The sequence below is a fragment of the Enhydra lutris genome, unplaced genomic scaffold, assembly GCF_002288905.1.
Source record: "Enhydra lutris kenyoni isolate GAN:26980312 unplaced genomic scaffold, ASM228890v2 scaffoldscaffold3, whole genome shotgun sequence".
Lineage (NCBI taxonomy): Eukaryota > Metazoa > Chordata > Mammalia > Carnivora > Mustelidae > Enhydra > Enhydra lutris.
The window spans coordinates 63,580,478-63,604,813 of NW_019154087.1; the positions used below are offsets into that span (position 1 = coordinate 63,580,478).

General features: G+C 33.5%; 1 protein-coding gene across 1 annotated transcript in view; it reads left to right on the forward strand.

Moving 5' to 3' along the window:
• The window catches only part of LOC111153330 (LPS responsive beige-like anchor protein), a 754,899-nt gene that overhangs the window by 127,115 nt on the left and 603,448 nt on the right, over positions 1 to 24,336 (forward strand). Inside the window, exons 14-17 of the mRNA XM_022512304.1 lie at positions 3,847 to 4,015; positions 8,655 to 8,734; positions 10,327 to 10,389; positions 12,489 to 12,586. Coding sequence (XP_022368012.1) covers positions 3,847 to 4,015; positions 8,655 to 8,734; positions 10,327 to 10,389; positions 12,489 to 12,586 — 410 coding nt within the window. The remainder of the gene's footprint in view (positions 1 to 3,846; positions 4,016 to 8,654; positions 8,735 to 10,326; positions 10,390 to 12,488; positions 12,587 to 24,336) is intronic.

Sequence of the window (24,336 nt, forward strand, 5' to 3'; positions counted from 1 at the left end):
AGAGATCACAGGCAGAGAGGCAGGCAGAGAGAGAGGGGGGAAGCAGGCTCCCTGCTGAGCAGAGAGCCCAATGGTGGGCTCGATCCCAGGACCCTGAGATCATGACTTGAGCTAAAGGGAGAAGCTTAATGCACTGAGCCACCCAGGTGCCCAGAGACTGTCTTTTTAATGACCTAAAAGGAGAGGCGAAATTTCTTGTATAAAATAGTCCTTCATTTGTTGAGTAACTGCTTTATGTTGGGCACTGTGGATGCTATGGTGAACAAACAGATCTAATTCTTGCCCTTATAGAATGCCTAATGGAGAAGACAAATGTTAACACATATAACTTGTATGGTTATTGGATTATATAATGAGTAAATGAGTAAATATTTATTCATTGTTAGCATATGAATAATCTTGAGATCACCATTCTTACTCATCTCAATATGTTGATATTAGAGCCTTTTCATATCATTCTCAATAGACTGACTTTCTTCAGTTTTTCATTTTTTATCACTATTGCTTTTTGGCCAGAATTCTTATGTTTAACACATTACTCTCATAAGATTATTTCTTAGCCTCAAACTGTGCAATAATTTCCCATTGTTTTCACAATAAAGTAGTCCCTTTTCTAGCATTAAGTTTTCATGTCAATCATGTCCTTTCTGAGCTTTCTAGTTTAAAAACTCTCAGTTATCTTCAGTGGCTAGGCAAGTATGAAAATGTAAACCCAGAGCAGAGGTTCTCAGTCTTGGCTGTCAATAGAACCTGTTGGGAGAGGTTTTTTTTTTTTTTTTTTTTAAATAAAAAACAATTCCACACCCTCTACTCCACATTGTGTTTTATTTGATCTGGGGTAGGGCCCAGGCATCAGCATTTTTAAAACATGTTTTTCGGGTATTCTGTTGTGCAATCAGGATATGGAGCATTTTATAAGATCTTGGGAAGCCTATTGTTGTGTGATTTACCATTTTCCCTGTTTGAATTTCTACGTTTGTTCTACCTATCTTACTGCTAATCTTCAAAGTCTACCTTAATACCTATTTTATTAGTCAGGCTTTTTTGAGTATTTTAGCTTATCCTATAATAATTTCTCTGACCTCCAAATTGATAGATTCTAATAACTCTTCGCTACTCACTTTGCAATTAATTACATATTTTGCAATTAGTTACATGGAATTAATTACATACATACTTAGTTTCTCTTCCTCCCTCCCTCCCTCCCTCCTTTTCTTTCTTTCTTTCTTTCTCTCTTTCTCTCTCTCTCTTTCTACCTTTCTACCTTTCTCTCTCCTTCCTTCCTTCCTTTCTTTCTTTCTTTCTTTCTTGTTAAAAGATTTTACTTTTAGGGGCACCTGGGTGGCTCAGTGGGTTAAAGCCTCTGCCTTCGGCTCAGGTCATGATCTCAGGGTCCTGGGATCGAGCCCCACATCGGGCTCTCTGCTCAGTGGGGAGCCTGCTTCCTCCTCTCTCTGCCTGCCTCTCTGCTTACTTATGATCTCTCTCTGTCAAATAAATAAATAAATAAAATCTTTAAAAAAAAGAAAAAGATTTTACTTTTAAGTGTTCTCTACACCCAGTGTGGGGCTGGAGCTTACAACCCTGAGATCAAGAGTTGTATGCTCTACCAACTGAGGCAGCCAGGTGCCCCTTTATAGATGTGTTAATTCTAGACCTTAAAAAAAAAAAGATATTATTTATTTATTAGAGAGATCACAAGCGGTTGGGGGGTGGGGAGGAGGACAGAGGGAGAGGGAGAAGCAGTCTTCCCACTGAGCAGGGAGCCTGATGAGGCAGGGCTCAATCCCAGGACCCTGGTATCATGACCTAAGCTGAAGGCAGACGTTTAACTGACTGAGTCACCCAGGTGCCCCAGTTCTAGACAGTTTTTTAAAAGAATTTCCTTAAGTAATCTTTGTGTTTCAATAGGCATCTTTATTACATTGGTTTTTTACTTAAATTTATGTGTTTTTTATCTTTTCAACTGGATTTCAGCTATCGAGAGATAATGTATATGTCATTGTATTTCTATAATACATCACTAAGCATAGGTGGATATAAATATTTTCTAAATGACTGAAATAGGATGGTTAAGAATTTGAACCATGAAAAAAAGTGTTATATAGCCTCAATGATAAGTAAACTGGGCCTATCCATTTGAATAACATTGACTGCATCAACATAATACTATTTTTCTGCAAGACAGTGGGATATTCCCTGTATATATAGTTTTCTAAACTATAAGGATCATAAAATTGAACCTCAGTTTTAAGTGATTCAGAATCTGCCACTCTTTACTGTATATGATTACTAATTGACTCCCTGATTCATTTAACTTAATTTTGGGCATCTGGAAGATAGGTACCTAATTTGTGCTAACAAAATTACCAGGTAACACTGATATATCTTGCAGGGTTGAAAGTGAAAATGCCGTCCATGTCTAGGAAGGTAGCTTAAATGTTCCTTTTTAAATGACTGGGAATAGGGGCACCTGGGTGGCTCAGTGGGTTAAAGCCTCTGCCTTCGGCTCGGGTCATGATCCCAGGGGCCCGGGATTGAGCCCCGCATCGGGCTCTCTGCTCAGTGGGGAGCTTGCTTCCTCCTCTCTCTCTCTCTGCCTGACTCTCTGCCTACTTGTAATCTGTCAAATACATAAATAAATCTTTAAAAAAAAATGACTGGGAATTGTTTGGTCTTTGGTTAGGGGGTGAATATGTATGTCCTACTTAAAATTTTTCCACTTATAAAGTATATCTACTAGCAATGAATTGAAAAATTCTTGATTTTGACACAGTAGTAGAACAAAAGCAATCCTTATATTATGTTGTGCTGTTGTGCTACAGTACTAGATTATAGCAGTTGGTGAGTTTTAAAGCTGTAATTTCACTGAAATTTTGTACTAGTGTGAAATATGTGGTGGTAGAGTAGTACCTATAATCCTATAATCTTTTGTTTCTTTTAAGAGCTTGTATTTTGAAGTTACTAAACTCTTATGTGTTTATTAAAATAATTTATTTGGAAATAAGACTAGTAGGATCTTTTTTTTTTTTTTAAGATTTTATTTACTTATTTGTCAGAGAGAGAGAGTACAAGCAGGGGGAGTGGCAGACAGAGGGAGAAGTAGGCTCCCTGCCAAGCAAGGAGCCTGATGAGGGGCTCAATTCCAGAACCCTGGAATCATGACCTAAGCTGAAGGCAGACGCTTTACCAACCGAGCAACCCAGGCATCCCAGTAGAATCCTTTTCTAATTAGAGGATAATACTGATAAACGTGTTGCGGGATTGTAATCTTATAATCTTTCTATCAATGAGCTATTACAACAGAATTCTGTTTTTCTAACATCTCCTAAGGTAGGCTTTACACTTTTTTTTTCTTTTGACTTCTACCTTTGTTCTTTTTGAGTTATTCCTACTTTTTCTTTCTTTTATCTTTTTTTGTTATCTTCTACTTTCTGTAAAATGAAGAAAATTTCCAGCTTTTTAAAGCAACTGTGCATAGTATGATTAGTAAGCTTACGGTAAAGACGTTATATATGCTCATGGGTAATTGCTGATTGCTTAATAGGAATTAAACAGTTATTTCCATGGAACAGTGCTGTAAAAATTTGGTATATTAGGGGATGTTTCCTTTATAATGTTACTGTAAAAGTAGCATTTACCTGGTTAGCTTTATAAGGAATATATGTGCTTTTGTGTGTGTATGTGTGTGCGTGTTATCTGTTAGCATGGATGTTACCATCAAGCTCGCATCTTACTTTTTGGAACAAGTATGATCCAAGTAAAGCAGGTTGAGAGTATTACTGGAACCAGGGGCAAAATGCTAAGCTGCTTCTTTGATGTAAGTTCTTCATTTTGATTCTGTAGGTTCAGTTGACACTCTATACTTACCTGTCCACGGAATTCATTGGTACAGTCAACATATATAATGCCATTCGGAGAGTTGGAACAGTGCTTCTCATCACGCATACACTGAAGTACTACTACTGGGCAGTGAATCCTCAGGATCGAAGTGGTATCACGCCTAAAGGATTAGGTATATCATCCCTGTTTATATATTTTGTCATAGATTTTTTTCTTTTCTTTGTTTTAATATATTATTAAATTAATATAATGAATTTATTATTTTATAATGTTATATGTTATTCTTGCAGTTTTTCTGAATATCATCATGGCAAAATTTTATTTTATTCTTGATAATGTTAATAGTTTGTACTGAATTGAGGTTTGCGAGAGGTAACTTGCTACTTTCATGGAAGAATGCTACTTCTGCTCGTGTAAGTTGTTTGCAGAGCAGATATGACTAGGATATTATTAAGGCATAGAAAATGAGAAGTTCTATGTTAACATATGGTATTGATGCTGAGGCTAATTATCATAATGAGAATGAAAATCCATGGTTTTTGGGAAACAGATTTCTTGTGGTAGTAGGGGGTATATCTACTTCTAATAAATAATATAATGAGGCTATGAAATTTCAGTAATTATTTTCCTGTATAATCAGGAAATTACTGGAGAGGTAATATTCATTTATCATGTCAGAAATTTATAGAGGGTATCAAAATAAAAATTTTGACAAATTGTGGATCTTTTAATTTTAAATGAAACCTGCTTTAGATCGGCTGTTGTAAAAGGGAGTTAATCAGCTCATGTAAACTGGCATTTTCAGTTGAACTTAGTGCAAGGGTTCAGAATATGCCCCTTGAACTCAGTTTATCTCCCTCCATCTTCTGTGTTGTCTCTTTTCATGTGTTCTCTCCCTTACAGTACCAAGCAGCCACTCTGCCTTCACATCCTTACAACTATAAGTCTAGCAAGAGTGTCTGCCTGTATTGAACATTTCCAGCTGAAGTCTCTTTGTTGCTTATTGGCTCTGATTGCATCATGTGCATAGTCTTACGTGGCAGCTATCTTTCTGATTGCCCATACATGGGCATGGAAGCCCTTCCTATCTTTGAAATACATGATCTCAGAGTGAGAATGGGTTCAGTACCCTGATATAAAAATTGAAGGCTGCTTTGAAATCAGGAATTAGATGCTGAGAGTCGTTGTACTTAAATGCTTTGGCTGTTCAGTGATTTATAAATACAGTTTTCATATTAATACAATGTATCTTTATCCTTTTCAAAATCTGCTGCTTCTCAGAGGATAAGCTATGTGTAACTTAGAAATATATGACAACACACAGAAGTTGAATGATCTGTTTAAGGTGGTAGTGTTGTGGCAGAGAACTAGGTCATAATTTCCTAATGACTGTTTGATGGTACTGTAGGTATATCATGTACTGTCCTGCGTATTAGTTTTGTATTCTGTCATTGATTTTATAACTGATTAGTGACCTTGGGAAAGTCTCATACTTTAAGTGAGAGAGCTGAACAAAGTATGTGATTCTATTGTAGCTCTGTAACTGATTCTTTGTCTAGGAATTGTCATGTGGAACAAATTTTAAGCAATTTTCTTCCTATTTTAATTGATCTATTTGAGGTCTTGGTGGTCTTGTGCTTTGGTGGTCTAAGAACTAGCTGTAAATAGTGATTAGTGGAGGGAAAATTGGAGAAAATATGAAGCAAACAGGTACCTAACTTTAGGATCTTACAACAATGGGTGTTGGGTTTCAAAAGCTTTCTACTTGGGGATTTTTTGTTTGAGACATGAAAATTATTTTTAATGTGAGCCATGTGTGACCAGAGATTTTTTTAAGAAGGGGAGGAGATGTCAGAGGCGGTCAATATAATGTTTCCTTTCTAAATAAACCAAACTGTGTTGAGCTGTACTTTCTAAAATGTTTGTATTAGCTTATGCAAGAGACAGAAGCTTTTTTTTTTTTTTTTTAACTAAATTCACATATAAGTTTGGATTTTCTTTTGTAAACTTCTGTTACTGTACTAACATTCTCAGAGTCTTTTAAAACAAAATATAAGTGCATATTATTATTGAATACAAATTTTATTGCCTCATTTTCAGGTTTTGGAACTCATCTAACCTTAAAAATAAACTCCCTTCATTGTAATTTCAAAGTAACCCATTTTGTACATTTGGAGCACTATATATACTATTGTATGTGAGATTGAATGTCTTTCTAGAGGCATAAAACTCTTTAAATTGAAGAATAATTGACAAACAGTATTATATTAATATCAACATAATGATTTGATATTTATATACATGATGAAATGGTCACCTCAATATGTCTAGTTACCATCTGTCAACATGCAAAGTTGTTACAATATTATTGACTCTATTCCTTACACTGTACATTAAATCCCTGTGACGTATTATTTTATAATGGGAATATTGTACCTCTTGACCTGTTCACCTATTTTGTCTATCCTCCCATCTTCTTCGTTTCTCCCCTCTGGCAACTGGCAGTTTGTTTTCTGTATCTGTGAATCTGTTTCTGTTTTGGTTTGTTTTGTTCTTCAGATTCTACAAACAAGTGGAATCATACACCATTTGTCTTTCCCTGTCTGACTTACTTCACTTAGCATTATACTTTTTACGCCCGTCCATGTTGTCACAGTGACAAGTTTTCACTCTTTTTTATGGCTGAATAATATTCCTGTGTGTGTGTGTGTGTGTGTGTGTGTGTGTGTGTGTGTGTATGTGTGTGTATGTGTGTGTATATGCATATGAACACACACCACATCTTTATCCATATATCTGTTGATGGATATTTAGGTTACTTCCATATCTTTGCTATGGTAAATAATGCTGTGCTTAACATAGGGATGCACATGCTTTTGAATTAATGTTTTTGTTTTCTTTGGATAAATCCTAGAAGTGGAATTGCTGAATTATATGGCAATTTTATTTTTAATTTTTTGAGGCATCTCCATACTGTTTTCTATAGTAGCTGCACCATTTTACATTCAAACCAACAGTGCCTGAAAACTTCTTTTCTCTGCATTCACACTAATGCTAAATACTTCTTGTCTTTTCGATTTTAGCCATTCTGGCAAGTGTGAGGTGAAATCACATTATGGCTTTGATTTGCATTTCACAGATGGTTAGTGATGTTGGGCATCTTTTCATGTGCCTGTCGGCCATCTGTATGTCTTCTTAGAGATTTTTCTTGTTTCTTGAGATCGGCCTGTTTTGATGTAAACTTCCCTGTTGGATCTGCTTTTACTGCATTTCACAGATTTTGGAACATTGTGTTTTCATTTTCATTTGTCTCAAGGTATTTTTTTAATATCCTATTTTATTTATTATTCCATTGGTTTTTTAAGAACATGTTTTCTGGTCTCTGCATTTGTGTTTTTTTCCACTTTTATTCTTATAATTGATTTCTAGTTTCATTATGGATGGAAAAGACACTTGATATGATTTTGGTTTTCTTAAATTTATTGAGACTTATTTTGTGGTCTGTCATGCTATTATTGTAGAGGAATGTTTCATGTGCTTGAGAAGAATGTATCTTCTGGTTTTTTGGTGGGACTATTCTGTTTATATCTGTTTGGTATATTTGTTCCATTGTGTTATTTAAGGCCAGTGTTTTCTTACTCATTTTCTGTCTGGATGATCTATCTATTGATGTAAGGGGTGTGTTAAAATCCCCTACTGTTACTGTATTACTGTCAGGTTCTTGTTTTTGTCTAGTGATATTTGTTTTATATATTATGTGCTCCAGTGTTGGGCACATAAATTTTTATAAGTGTTATATCTTCTTGTTGGTTTAATCCCTTTATCATTATGTAATGCATTTTGTCTCTTATAGCTTTTTAAAAAGTCTCCTTTGTCTGATAAAAGTATTGCCAGACCAATTTTCTTTTTATTTCTTTTTGCATGGTGTATCTTTTCCTATCACTTCACTTTTAGTCTTTGTGTGTCTTTAGAGAGTGAGTCTCCTGTTGGCAGCATATAGAGGATTTTTTTTTTTTAAGTTTGAAAGTTTTTACTGACAGGTACATATTTATTACTATTTTATTCATTGTCTTCTATTGTTTTTCAAGTTCTTCTCTGTTCCTTTCTTCTTTCCTTGCTCTCTTTCCTTGTGATTTGATGATTTTGTTTAATGTTCTGTTTGGATTCCTTTTTATTTTTTGTGTACCTATTAGAAGTTTTTGTTTGTGGTTACCATGAGCTTCATATCTAACAACTTATATATATAGAAACCCATTGTAAGTTGGTGATTCCTTAGGTTCAAATGCATTCTAAAAGTACTACATTTTTACTCTCATCTCCCAATGTTTTATGTTTTTGGTATCATATTTTAAACTTTTTATTTAGTGTATTCCTTAACTAATTATTGTAGCTATAGTTGATTTTATTACTTTTGTCTTTCAGTCTTTATATACTCACTTTTGAAATGAGTGATCCCCCTACCTTTACTGTAAAGGCAGTTTACCTCTACCTTTACATTGCCTTTGCCAGTGTGATTTTTTTCTTATTTTCTTATTTCTAGTTAAAGCCTTTTCTTCTGCTTAAAGAATTCCCTTTAATATTTCTTGTAAAGCATGTCTAGTGGTAATGAACTTCTTTAGTTTTTGTTCTTCTGGTAAACTCTTTATCTTCCTTTCAATTCTAAACAATAATGTTGAGGCATATGTCTCTTTAGGTGACTCACTTTTATGTTTCTCATAAATATATAGAAAAAACTCTTAGGAAAGACAGTTTTATACTTTGCGTTGAGGTCTTTGAAACACTAAGTATGTGTGCATATTATTTTTTCAAAGATGGACCACGACCTAATCAAAAAGAAATACTTTCTCTACGAGCATTCTTGTTGATGTTCATTAAGCAGTTAGTGATGAAGGTGAGTTTATACTTCTTCTCTTTTAGCATGTTCTGTATTTTAACTTACAATTTCACATAAGTTTTTGTTTTTAAGTCTTTGTTTACTCTTTGTTGGGTTATTAGTGTTACACTTTGGAAAATACTCTGAAAGAAACTTGATTCTGTGTTTTTTTTTTGTTCTTTTTTACACACATATGGATGTAAATCATTGCAGAATTGGAGATTGATAATTGTCATATATGTTATATGAGTTTTTCTAGGGGTTCAAGTGGATTCATTCTTTCATTCAGTAAATATTTACTGAGTTTCTGTTAAGTACTAGGTATTATTCATGGCAGTAGTGATAGGGTAGTCAATAAGACTCTTCAAGGAGATAACATTTTTAGTGGGTCTCTTGTACTTGACATTCAGATTTTGAGAAAAAATTTCCATATATAAAGGTACCAGAAAGATGCATCAGTCTTTAGAAATTATCACATTTGTCCGATTCTTACTGTGTTGTAGGCAAAGTAAAATTTATTATTTTTAAGAAAGGTATTTTGATTTTATTAGAGAGCAATGTATAAATGTATTTTTTATCAATATTTAATTATTTTCCTATGTCATTTTCTTATTTTTTAGTATTTAATATTATGTTAAGTGGGTCAAACTTTTAGTATAGCTTTTAGACTCAAATTCCTTATTTCTATTTACAAAAATCTTATTGCTTGATTTTTGTGTTTAATTTTTTCTGTGATTTTGTTTCCTAATTCTTTTTTTTTATAAATTTGATTTTATTTTTTTTCCCAGTGTTCCAATATTCATTGTTCATGCACCACATCCAGTGCTCCATGCAATATATACCCTCCATAATACCCACCACCAGGCTCACCTGACCCCCTACCCCTCTCCCCTCCAGAACCCTCAGTTTGTTTCTGAGTCCACAGTCTGATAGTTTGTCTCCCCCTCCGATCTCTCTTATTGCTCTTTTCTCATTTCAGCTTTGTTTTATCATTGATAAATTGGTAGGCTAGGTTAAAAATCTACATACTGAGTTCATATTTAAAAGTGCAATGTTTTCCTCAAGGAACAGTACTACTCAGTTTTTAGTGCCTGACATTTATTTATTTATTTATTTTATTAACATATAATGTATTATTTGCCCCAGGGGTACAGGTCTGTGAATCATCAGGCTTACACATTTTAACTGGTAATTTTAGAAGCTGTTCATTTACTCTCCAAATTTAACAGAAAATTTAACAGAAAAAAGAAATAGAAAAGTTGTCTTCTCTATTTAGTGGAGTGATAGTTGTGAATAGTACTCTTTCATCATGAATTATTGGTTTGCTTACTTTGGGATTCTATAGCTTTATTAGATAGCCTGTCATATATGATTCTGAAAACAGGATACTTGATAACATATCTTTGACTTCTACACAGTCTTGAATATAGCAGATCTTTGGTGTTTTCCCTAATTCATGTTTTAAATTTAGATTCTATATTTTAATATCTTTGTATATTTATTGCAATTGACCAGGTTGACAAATGTTAGATGTATTATTCATCTTTTAAAAAATCTTTTTAGAATGCATGTATAAGATACTTTAAGACACTTATATTATGTTTTTAAAGGATTCTGGAGTAAAGGAAGATGAACTGCAGGCCATTCTTAATTATCTCCTCACTATGCATGAGGTAACATTTGAAATTTATATTTTGGGATTTTATTTTTTGAAGCTGCATTATGGTCTTTCTTTTTAAAGTAAAAACGTTTAAGTGATCTTTCATTAATGTAACTATAATGGAGAGTAAATATACTTAGGACCTAAGTCTTAGCAACTGTCATTTAAATACCCTTTATTACCACAGGATGGCTCTGAGAATGATCATGAAAAGTTTTAAAAAGTTTTGAAATTAGATCTCATTGAATTAATAAGAAAGTATGTCAAAGGGGCACCTGGGTGGCTCAGTGGGTTAAAGCCTCTGCCTTTGGCTCAGGTCATGATCCCAGAGTCTTGGGATCGATACCCGCATCCAGCTCTCTGCTCAGCAGGGAGCCTGCTTCCCTTCCTCTCTCTCTACCTCCCTCTGTGCCTACTTGTGATCTCTGTCTGTCAAATAAATAAATAAAATCTTTAAAAAAAAAAAAAAAAGAAAGTATGTCAAAGAATACCTTCATTGTATCTCTAGGAACCATTGTAACATGTGGAAAAATAGGTTATGAAAATGACTAAAAATGTTTAGATTTTTAAATTCATAACATAATCTTCCAACTGATTTTGCGTGTTCAAATACTAGTAAGTCAACTTATTTATAATGGGATTTGTAATTAAGTGGTTGCAAAGGAGGTTGAAAATAAGTTGAAATGTTTTGGGTTTTTTCCTTTATTATTTTGCCCTGGGAAAATGTAATATACTCTGATTTAATCTAATTAAATAATTGGATTAAGTATTTGTTAAATAAGTAAAATTTAGAAATGATGTAATTTCATGTAAAGCACAGTATTTCAAATGATAATTACATTTCTGTTTTATAGTTCATATCTTGTGTTTTAATAAATATCTGTTATGGTGTAAAATAATGTCTTTTAAAATCATCAGTAAATGGAGATACTGTTTTGACCTATTGCTCTTGATACGGAAAAGTGGATTAAATTTCTTGACTGGATCATATTTGACTCAAACATTAAGATTATGCTTTCTTTTTTCTCTTGATTAGGGTATTTTATTTGTTGATTTTCTTTACCCAGTATAATAGTTGAAGATTTTTCAACTGAATTTCCTAGTAATGTTGTTGTGTATGATTTTGTTTTTTATTAACTCCCTAAGGGACTGAAGTACTTTATAAAGGAGAAACTGGAAATCATGGTTATCTTCTCTATTCTCTTAGTATGTAAATTCAGAAATCTTTTAGGTCTTTCAAATAACACTTTTCCCAAGCCTCAGTGCCCTAGCTCTAGATTATCTGCTTAGTTTACTGAAAATTAGATGTTCAAATAGCTGTAGTTCCAAAGCAGTGAACAAAAACCTTTATACTCAGGGCAACAGAGATAACTAGCTCTTGATAGCTGCTTCCCTTGTCCTTCTTTTTTTGGGTCAGTATTGCCAGATTGGTTCTAAATATGCATATATACTGGAATATTCAACCAAGGCTGTGTAGGATTGTCTTGGAATTGTTTCGGATTTCAGAACTCACATATGCTTCTTTGCTGTTCTGTCAGAATTTTCAAGTTATACTATATACAATAGTATGTTGCCTCAGTAAACACTGATCATCTGTATTTTTAATACTGTCAATAGGTATAATATATGAAAACTATTCCATTATTTCCTCAAAAGCTTGCTGTTGTAACTAGTTTCTTGAGAGGGTCAGTGAATAAAGCATACACTACCATCAGATTGCTGACATTGATTACCTTATTAAAGGCTCTGGTATGTTTTGCTATAAAAAAAGAAAATAACTTAGTTTCCCCTTTCCTCAATTTCTTAATATATAAACTTTGTCTAAAAAAACCTGTTAAGTGTAGTGTATCTATAGAATATGTTTCAGGAAATCTCGAGACTGTATACTATAAGGGTTGCATTTCTTTGATTATGACATTTGACACATTTGATGACGTGTATTTTGAGTTAGAAGATGAATATATATGTGTAAAGAACGAGCTTGTTAAAAGCAGGTGTATATTGCTTATATGTCCATTATTTTAAGATACAATTTTTTTCAGATTTTTTTGGAAGTATTCAGTGTTCAAAAAGATTTTTCCATATTTAAAATAATTTCTATTTTGATTTTAGGATGACAATCTAATGGATGTCCTACAACTGCTTGTTGCATTAATGTCAGAACACCCTAACTCCATGATTCCTGCTTTTGACCAAAGGAATGGATTACGGTAAGAGTTGTATATCAGGGATTTAAATATATTAAATATAAGAGTTTAATTTGGAAATGATAGATGATTCTTAAGTATGGAAAGTACTACTGGATCATATATTATAAATGAATTAAGATATAAGACCCACTTATTTCATGTGTTATGTTTTTTAAAGAAGTCTTAAATTATAGAGGTTTTGTTACTGTTTAATTTGTGAAGACAGATCAGGCAAATCAGGTTAGTATTTTGTACGGTTAATGCTGTTATATAGCTATTATAGAACTGAATTCTTTAGCAGAGTTATCTTTAGGTCCTAGAACAGTAGTAACTAATTTGCACTGCAAGAAAAGATCCCACTGCTCTCTTAAATATTGCTACCTTCATCCCTAATCCCAGTCATCATTGTATTAGTCTACTTGGGCTTCTATAACAAAATATCATAGACTGGTTGCTTAAACAACAGAAATTTGTTTTCTTGCAGTTTTGTTTTTTTTTTGAAACATACTCTGAGAAACTAAGTCTTCTCAATGTGTTTAGACTGTTTACTTTTAATGTAACTGCTGTTAAGGCTTTATTTTCACCTAGCATTTTATTATTTATTTACCTCTATAATTTTTTCCTTCAGTTTCTCTTTTCCACTGTTCCTTGTGTTTGAATTCCTTTAGTATTCTTTAAAAATTAATTTGTTTGGTTTTGTATCTATTTCTGCATGTGTTTTTTAGTAGTTGCACAAGATTTCACAGTCTACTTTAATATTTTACCTCTTCAAATATAGAACCATTTCAACTATTTATCTCTTTAACCACCATTTTTTGTTACTACCTTTAATGTATCACAAGTCTCTCTAGACAATGATACAGTTTTTAGTTTAACTTGTTGTATGTATTTTAAGAATTTAAGGAAGAAAAATCCCTGTTCACTTTTTGCCAGATATTTACAATTTCTTTTATTCTTTTTTCCCATTCTGGAGGAATTCTATTCACATTTCTTATTGAGTGGTTTTCTTGGAAACAGATTTTTAAATTAAATTTTAAATTTAAATTTAAATTTAAATTTTTAAATTATTCCTGAATATAATTTTTAAAAAGATTTATTTATTTATTTTAGAGAGTGCAAATGGGGGGAAGGGCAAAGAGAGAGAGAGAGAGAGAGAGAGAGAGAGAATCGTACGCAGACTCCCTGCTGAGTGCGGAACCCAAAGTAGGGCTCCATCTCATGAACCTGAGATCATGACCTGAGCTGAAACCAAGACACTCAACTGATTGGACCACCTGGGCTCCCTTCTGAATATAATTTTATCTGGTCTTCATCATGCAAGGGTATTTTTTCTGCATATAGAATTCTGTGTAGAATTCTACTTTTTTCTTTTTAAAGATTTTATTTATTTATTTGACAGACAGATCACAAGTAGGCAGAGAGGCAGGCAGAGAGAGAGGAGGAAGCAGGCTCCCCGCTGAGCAGAGAGCCTGATGCGGGGCTCAATCCCAGGACACTGGGATCATGACCTGAGCCGAAGGCAGAGGCTTTAACCCACTGAGCCACCCAGGTGCCCCAGTACTTCAAAATATTTTTTGAAGTACCATTGGTACTTGGTACCAGTACCAATGGTAACAAGTACCATTGTTCCCTGGTACCCATGGTTTCTAATGAGAAGTGTAGTGTTATTTAAATCTTTATTTGCTAAATAAAATGTACTACATTTTTGTACTTGCTTTCAAGACATATTCTTTAGCCCCCCCCACTTCCATTGTACTTTTCTTTGTGATTATCACCAATTTTGCAAAGTTTTGGGCCCTTATTTTCCTATTTTTTGCTTCAGTTATGTCTTTTCTCCCTTTACTTTGGGTCTTTAGTGACATGAATATTAGGGCTTTTGATGTACACATCCCTGAGCCTCTTTTTAGTTTATTTCAATCTTTTTCCTTTGTTCTTAGGTTTGATACTGTCTATTGATAGCAATATAACAAGCTTAGAAGCTTCTAAGCTTGCTATATGTGATAAACTTCATCTTCAACTTTATAGACTTTTTGTTTGCTTTTTTCTTTTTGATATTAAGCTCATCTCATAAATACTTTAAATTTGTACATTTCAGTTGTATAATTTTAAGATAATTAATTTTACACTTTTTTTTTGAGAACCCTATTTTCTAATTCTGTTAGACTGTGTTTATTTTAATTTTCCAGAGCATATTTATAATAGCACCTTTAATAATTTTGTTTGATAATTACAACAGTTTACCCATCTCATTAGCATTTGTTCAGTGTCTCTTCCTGTGAGAAATGGTTATATTTTCTTGGTCCTTTGTATGTTGAGTAATTTTTTAATGTATCCTAGACATTGTGAATGTTATCTTTTATAAACTATGTGTTTTGCTAAAATCCTCTAACTAACCTTGACATTTTGTTTGTTTTATTTTAATAAGAAGGGTCAGACTGCAAGTTCTACCTATCCTTTGTGGGTAGTGGTTCCAGATGTCATTTGTTGTAAAAATATCCCTTGTCCTGCTTTGTGTCTCTCTTGTATGTAATGCACTCAGGGATTAGGTAGAGAATTGGATGATAATTCAAATTTTTTTTCAATTTAGAAAAATTTCTCTGTTCTGGTCCATGTCTGCCTGGACACAAGTGCATCTCCTAGGTCAGTTTAGGACTCTTGTGGGTTTTTACAAAGATTTTGAGGATCTTTCTTTCCTGTTTGCTCCTATTCAGGACCACTCCCCCACCCCCCGCCACCTGTACGAACCCATTTTCTTCGTTCCTTTAACCAAAGGACAGTTTTTGTCAGAGTATCAGCCATCTGAGCTTCTAACGTCCATCTCTGAGATAAAGACTCAAATTTGGGTCAGATTTACAAGAGAAAATAAAAATTGAAACTCTTCACTCTATCATGGACAATTCTCCAAATTTTATCTCTTTTACACCAGTGCATCTGCTTTTGTTTGGTCTTCAGAGTACTTAACAAAATTGCTTTTTGTATTTTTTCCCATTGTTTTAAGGTCTAATATGTAAGACAGAGAGGCTGTTACTAGCTTTACGACATCTTGGTTGAACGAGAACTCCCTGTTGATTGTTTAGTTTCTTTCTTTTTCTCCTCCCCCCCCTTTTTTTTAGAGATTTATTTTTTTGTTTTAAAGAGAGAGCTTAAGAGAGCGAGTGAGCATGTGTGCATGAGTGGGGCAGGGGAGGGGTAAAAGGAGAGGGAGAGAGAGAGAATACTTAAGCAGACTCCCTGCTGAGCAGGGAGCCCCATGTGGGGCTCGGTTGCTCGACCCTGAGATCATTACCTGAACTGGAATCAAGAGTTGGTTGCTTAACTGACTGAGCCACCTAGGCGCCCCTAGTTTTAAAAAATATTTTCTGTTTAATGGTTTTATAATACTATATTTCCTTTCTTCTTGGTGAACTTTATTATTTCTTACAAGACATGTATGTTAACAGTGAATTTTCCCAGTCTGTTCATCTGAGAATACTTTTACTTCTCTTGATTTTTGAATAATAATTATACTGGATATAAAATTTTAACAGTTTTCTTTCTGTTTGCACTTTGACTGTGGTTTAATTGACTTTTGGCTACTACTGTTTTTGCTGAGATGTCAGCCTTGTATTACTGTTGTTTTCCGTATGTTGAGTCATGTTTCTCTTGATACTTTTAACTTTTTTTTTTTGTCTTTGGATTTTGGCTATATTTTGTTTAGTTGTGATTCTCTTTGTTTTTATCCTTTTGTGGTTTATTGAATTCTTGGATCTGCAAATTAATGTTTTTTTCATTAAATTTTGGAAGATTTTCCCCTACAGTTTCTTCAGAAAGATTTTCTCTGCATTCTTCTTCTAATTCCTTTTTTTTTTTTTTGGCTCTTGCATTATACCTATGATGGAATACTACAATGTCTCACAGGTTTCTAAAGGTCTGTTAGTTTATGTAATATCATTTTCTCTGTGTGCTTCAGATTGGATAATTTCTGTTGATCTGTTGAAGTTCCCAGACTCTGTTTTTTGCCATCTGAATCTGCTGTTGAGTACCTCTTGTGAATTTTTCATTTTTCGTGTTCACTTTTTAACTCTAGAATCTTAATGTGGTCCTTTTTTTCTTTATTGTTTACTTACTGTTAATCTGTTTTCTTTTAATTATTTGAACATACCATTTTAAAATTAGTTGAACGGGGGTGCCTGGGTGGCTCAGTGGGTTAAAGCCTCTGCCTTCAGCCCAGGTCATGCTCTCAGGGTCCTGGGATCGAGTCCCACATCGGGCTCTCTGCTCAGCAGGGAGCCTGCTCCCCACCCCCAGCTCTGCCTGCCTCTCTTCTTGTGATCTCTGTCAAATAAATAAATATTTAAAAAAAAATTAGTTGAACGTATTTATTGCATGTCTTTAAAGTGTTTGCAAAATCTGACATTTAGAACTTGAGTCATTTTATTGATTCACTGCTTTTTAAAAAAATTATGGCTCACACTTTTTAATTTCCTTGCATGCATACTAATTTTGGTTGAAAATGGAGTATTTCAGATAAATATTATAGCAAGTCTGACTTCTGTTTTGTTTGTCCATGGATTGTTGGTATTTTTTTTTTTAAGTTTTATTAGAGCAAGAAAGAGCGAGTGGGCACATGAGCAGATGGAGAGAATCTTGAGCAGACTCTTTGCTGAGTGCAGAGCCTGATGTGGGGCTTGATCTCATGACCCTGAGGTCACCACCTGAGCTAAAACCGAGTCAGAAGCTTAACAGCTGTACCATCCCAGGTGCCCGATTGGTTTTCTTTTTTAAAAAGATTTCATTTTTTAAATAATCTCTATACTCAACTTGGGGTTTGAACTCACAACCCTAAGATCAAGAGTTTCATGATTTACTGACTGAGACAATAACCATGGGTTATTGGTTTTTCATTTGTTTTAATAATTGCCGGGGCGCCTGGGTGGCTCAGTGGGTTAAAGCCTCTGCCTTTGGCTCAGGTCATGATCCCAGGGTCCTGGGATCGAGCCCCACATCGGGCTCTCTGCTTAGCAGGGAGCCTGCTTCCTCCTCTCTCTCTCTCTGCCTGCCTCTCTGTCTACTTGTGATCTGTTTTAATAATTGCCTTGTCTAATGTCCAGAATTTGTTTACTCCATGGTATGCAGTATCTGGTTTCTCATTTTGTTTTTTATTTATTTTTAAATTTCTTCTCTGTTTTCTCTCCCTTTCCCTCTCAGCTGAGATGGTTGTTTGGACATTAGCCCTATCAACAAGGCCGTGGACTCTTAATTTTCTTAACTTAGTGTGTACTAATGTCTCAGTAATAAATGCCTCTTAAATTTTTGTTTTGCTGATTTAAAGGTTACATGTGAAAAGTTTGTTTAATTTTATTTCTTTCTTTTTTTTGTGGAGGGAAATGCTGACTTCCACATTGGCATTAATGGAAGTCATTCTTGCTGGTTTTTTTTTTTTTTTTTTTATTAATAGTATGCTTTAAATTTTGGTTCCTTTTCAGTTTTTTACTTATGGTGAATAAATGAAAAATCTGTAACTTGCATGAATATATGGAAATGTGAATAATTAGTTCAGTCATTTTCTAAAAAAACACTGGATAAAGAGGCTTATTGAATATTTATATTATATAGAATAAAAATAACTTGGGAATGATGGGTAGGTAGTTCTTTTAAATCTAATTGGAGATCTGTGGAAATATTTTTTGGCTCTAGAAATTCAGTATGAGATTTTCTGAATTGTCAATTTTCTTTCTTTCGGTCTTTCTTTCTTGTCTTTCTCCTTTTCTGCCTGTCTGCTTGTCTTGTCATTCCGTCATGCTTTCCATCTGTTTTTCTTCCTTGATTTCTTTCTTGAGTTAAAGAAACAGAGAATCCAAATGGAGCATTGATACATAATTTCATTATCTGTTTATGATTACACTGCTACCTAAAATTATTACCATAATTTTTAAAGGCCAACATGAAAAGAGCACAAGTATATATTTAGTGAAACTTTCATACTAACTGAAGTCAAATGGAGTGTAACATAGGCTCAAACTGAAAAATATGGAGAAATTTTGAGGAGGGGATAGTCTTTCCTGGTGCCAGGAAATAGGAATACCAAACTGCATCGTAGAAGTCAGTAACTTTTACAGATTTTAAGTGGCAATTTGGTTTCCATTAACTGACAGAAATTTTCTCATGTACTTGATAAACATAAACTCTTTTCCACCATCACATCATGTAGACATTATCTCCGATATCTTGGGGCACTTATTTTTCCTTAGAATTGACTATGTTTCCTGATGCAGTATCAGTCACACCCTAGGTCTTGCTTAAATTTTAAGTATTAAATTTTTAATTTTTGGAGTCTAATAAGCTTTTACCATGTATTTTCATGTCTGTGAACTGATTGAAATAATGTTACTTTTCAAATGTCTCTTTTTGGTATTTCTATTACCTGAATATTTTCTTATTTGCAAATGCTATAATATGCATGCTGCAATATTTTTCAGTTCAGAAAAATATATATATTAGAATGTCCATAAATTTTCTTTGTATATATAGTCATAGTAAATAGATTATATGAAAACATGTCCCAATTTTTAATAGTGCCTCTTACAGATTACTCTTAATATCTTTCATATACTTTTTTCTATTTCCAATAGAGAAATGTATATATATTTATAAATATTTTATAGTTAGAAAAATATATGTGTCATTGAAACAGTACAGGATTTTTCTGCTCTAATGTGAGAAATGTTTTTTGTGTTAAATTGGGACTCAACTTTGGTCAAAAAGTGGAATATGCTCACTTGGTTTTATGGAATTTAGTGGTTATGTTTAGTTGATAAACTAATTGGATTCAGCTTTAGTGAGAAATATTCAACACTTAAAACTTATTATAGCATAAATATGAGGTGTATAGATCTAATTGTAGTCATTTTGGTCTTTTCATGTTATTAATGCTAATAAAATATTTTTTGAAAATAATTAGTTCTATCTGGAGTTCGTCTTTTGGTGAAATCATTGTGATTTCAACCAAAAATTATTTGTTAAGTTAAACTACGGCAAGCATAGATTAATTCATTCTATGTTAAAATGTCTTAGAGTGTTTTTTTTTTTTTTTTTTAAGATTTTATTTATTTATTTGTCAGAGAGAGAGAGGGAGAGAGAGCGAGCACAGGCAGACAGAATGGCAGGCAGAGGCAGAGGGAGAAGCAGGCTCCCTGACGAGCAAGGAGCCCGATGTGGGACTCGATCCCAGGACGCTGGGATCATGACCTGAGCCGAAGGCAGCTGCTTAACCAACTGAGCCACCCAGGCGTCCCTATGTTTTTTAAACCAGTATTAAAGTTATATTAATATTTCTTTTACAGACAATTTAATTTTTATTTTACTAAATTTAAATCATGAAGGAAAAAAACTTATCAGTATTGTACTAATGATCAAATGTTAGTTTTGATAGTATGATTTGTATTAAAAATGACTAGTTTCACATATCATTTTATAAGATTATAATGTATTATGGACCTAGATATTTTAATTAATATTTTAACAGGAATCAACCTTCTTTTTATGTATTTCCTCTTTTGTCAGCCACTAGAGGATCAAGGCTTTTAGTTTTTATTCATAATTATTTTTTTCAGACTTAGTTATTAAGCATTAAGATTTTTATCTAGGAGGATACTTGAAAATCTTAGTATTTTTAAAAATCATAAACGTTTCTGATTTTTTTTCTAAGTGTTTATGAGGAAAAAGTAATATAATGAAGTAAATTGAACATTATTAATGTAATTGTTTATGATACTCAAATTTTGCTATACTTTGTTTACACTCAAATCAGTTGTTCTCTGGCTGAATGCCCTTGGAGATGGTTTTAAAAATTAAAATAGATTACTATGTAAATTTTGAGAATTGAATGTGAAATTTATCCTTTTTTTTTTTTTTTTAAAGATTTTATTTATTTATTTGACAGAGAGAGAGAGATCACAAGTAGGCAGAGGCAGGCAGAGAAAGAGAGGGAAGCAGGATCCCTGTTTAGCGGAGAACCCGATGTGGGGCTCGATCCCAGGACCCTGAGATCATGACCTGAGCTGAAGACAGAGGCTTAACCCACTGAGCCACCCAGGCGCCCCTGAAATTTGTCTTTAGATATCATTTATGTTTTAACCTTTTTGCTTTTTAATTATTTTTTGATTATCATTCATTACCTGTTGTCACTATTATTCATTATCCTGTTCTCTTTCTTTTAATGATAAGAATTATTCACAGATTTAAATATGTGTTAGCATTAAACAATGGTTTCTTTGTACTGATTTTAAAATAAATGTGGTAGCTTCCAAAGGGCATTGTTAAACCTGTGGTAGAGGAAAAATTGTGACTCAGAACCAGTTTTATGCCAAATAGTTTGCATAAATACATTTATGAATAAAGTATAAACTACAGTATAAACTACATTATTTTCTAAGTATTTTAACTTGTTATCATTTTTTGGTCTTCATTAAAAGGAACAATAACTAGTGAGATTTAAGCAAAAATTTTAAAGGCTTTTTTAAGGAAGAGTTTTATGTTACAAAATTTAGAGGGAGGTATAGACATTTCCCATATTACAACCCCTGTCCCCACAGATGTATACCCTCCTTGATTATCAGCATACCCACCAGAATGGTAGAGTTGATGAACCTGCATTTACACATGACAATCATCCAGAGTCCATAGTTCACATTATAGTTCACTCTTGGTATTGTACATTCTGTGGATTCGGACACTTGTATGATGGCATGTATCCATCATCATGTTGTTATACAGAGTACTTCCACTGCTCTAAAAATCCTCTGCTTGTTTATCCCTTTTTCACCCACCCCCCAGCTCTGACCCCTACAGATCTTTTTACTATTTCTATAGTTTTCCCTTTTCCAAAATGTCATGTGTTTGGAATCATGCATAGACAGCCTTTACACACTGGCTTCTTTCCCTTAGTAATATGCATTTAAGATTCCTCCATGTCTTTTCATGGCTTGGTAGCTCATTTTTTAGTGCTGAATAATATTCCATTGTTTAGATGTTCATAGTTTATCCATTCACTTACTAAAGGACATCTTGGTTGCTTGCAGATTTTGGCAGTCATGAATAAAAGTGCTGTAAACATGCATGTGAAGGTTTTTGTATGGACATGTTTTCAACTTCTTTGGGTAAATAACAAAGAGCACAGTTGCTGATTCTATGGTAAAAGTGTGTTTAGTTTTGTAAGAAACCCTGAAACTGTTTCTTTTTATAAGAAACTCTCAAAATCTCTTTCACCAGCATTTGGTGTTGTTGGTGTTCTAGGTTTTGTCCATTGTCATAGGTATGTAGTGGTATCTCATTCTCTTTTTAATTTGTATTTCTCTGATGACATATAATGTGGAGCATCTTTTCATATGCTTATTTTCCATCCATGTATCTTCTTTGGTAAGGGTCTGTTAAGTTCTTTGGCTCACTTAAAAATAGTTTTTTTTTTTTTTAATTTTTGAGTTTTTAGAGTTCTGTGTATATTTTGGATAACCGTTTCTATTTTTTTAAGATTTTATTTATTTATTTGACCTGGAGAGAGAGAGAGTGAGAGAGAGATAGCACAAGCAGGGGAGTGGCAGGCAGAGGGAGAGGGAAAAGCAGACACCCTGCTGAGCAGGGAGCCCGATGTGGGGCTCGATCCCAGGAAACTGGGGTCATGACCTGAGCTGAAGGCAGATGCTTTACCGACTGAGCCACCCAGGCGTCCCATGGATAACAGTTCTTTATCAGATATGTGTTCTGCAAATATTTTCCCCCAGTCTGTCTTGTCTTCTAATTCTCTTGATGTAGTTTTTTGCAGAGCAGAAGTCTTTAATTTTAATGAAGTCCAGTTTATCAATTATTTCTTTGTAGACTGTGTCTTTGGTTTTGTATCTTGTATCACCATACCCAAGGCCATCTATGTTTTTTCTTGTCTCCTAGGAGTTTTATAGTTTTGTCTTTTACATTTTGGTCCATGTTGTAGTTTATTTTTATGTCTAAAATTTGAATGTGGATATCTACTTGTTCCAGCATCATTTGTTGAAAGCATATCTTTGGTCCGTTGTACTGCTTTTGCCCTTCTTTGGTCAATGAGAAGTTGACCACATTTATGTTGGTCTATTTTTAGGCTCTTTATTCTGTTCCATTGATTTTTTTCATGTATTCTTTTGCCAATATCATACTGTTTTGATTTCTCTACCTTTATAATATGTCTTGAAATCAGGTAGTGTTGATTTTCCAACTTTGCTCCTCTCCATCAGTAATTATGTTGGCTGTCCTGGGCTTTTGCCTCTCAATATAAACTTTGAATAGTTTCTTGATAGCTATAAAATAACTTTTTGGGATTTTTATTGGAATTGTGTTCAATCTATAGATGAAATTGGGAAGAACTGAGATCTTGAGAATATTGAGTCTTCCTATTTATGAATATGGATTCCATTTACTTAGCTTTTCTTTGGTTTTATGCATCAGTTTTATAGTATTCCTCATGTAGATCTTGTACATATTTGGGGGGGTGCTACTGTAAATGGTATTGTGTTTTTAATGTCCTATTCCACTTGATTATTATTGGTGTATAGGAAAGGAGTTGACTTTTGTATATTAACTCTGTATTGTCCAGCCTTGGTATAATCGCTTATTAGTTCCAGGATTTTTTTGGTTGGTTCTAGATTTTCTTCATTGATGATCATGTCACCTGTGAACAAAGACAGTTTTATGTGTTCCTTCACAATCTGTATACCACTTATTTCCTTTTCTTGCCTCACTGCATTAGCAAGAATTTCTACTACAATGCTGAAAAGGGGTGGTAGAGAAGACATCCTTGCCTTGTACCTGATCTTAGTGGGAATCCTTGGACTTTCTCCCTATTAAATATATTAGCTGTAGGGGTTTTTTTTTTGTTTTTTTTTTTTTTGGGTAGTCCTTATGAACTTGAGAAAAATTCCCCTTTATTCCTAGTTAATTTAGAGTTTTTAACATGAGTGGATGTTAGATTATGTCAAATGTTTTTTCTGCATCTATTGATACCAGTAATTTTCTTATCTAGAGGATACTTTAATTGATCTTATGATAGGTTATACTAATTGATTAGCAAATGGTGAACCAGCCTTGTATCCCTGGGATAAATTTCACTTAGTTATGGCATATAATTTTATATATTTATTTGTTTACTTATTTATTTTCATTGAATTAGTTAATATTTTCTTGAGGATTTTTTCATCTTTGTTAATGAGGTATTTTGATCTGTAGTTTTCTTGTAATGTCTTTCATTCTTTTATTTTGGCTTTGGATAATGTTGGCTCACAGAATGAGTTATATAAGATATCCCTTCTGCTTCTATCCTCTGAAGGAAATTGTAGAGAACTGATATAGTTTTTCCTTACATTTTCAGTAAAATTCACCAGTAAACCTGTCTGGGTCTGACATTTTCTGTTTTGATAGGTTATTATTTATTGATTCATTATCTTTAGTAGTTATAAACCTTTTTAGATCATCAGTTATTCCTTTGTGAGTTTTGGCAGAATGTCTCTTTTAATGAATTGGTCCATTTCATGTAGGTTATATAATTTGTGGTCATAGTTATTCATAGTATTCCATTATCCTTTTTATGTTCATGGGATCTATAGTGATGTTCCCTCTTTGATTTCTGAAGGTACTAAATGGTGTTCTCTATTTACATTATAGTTAGGCTGGCTAGAAGCTTATCTATTTCATGGTTCTTTTCAAAGCAGCTTTTGGTTATGTTAATTTTCTATTGATTTCCTATTTTCATTTTTGTTGTTTTCCACCCT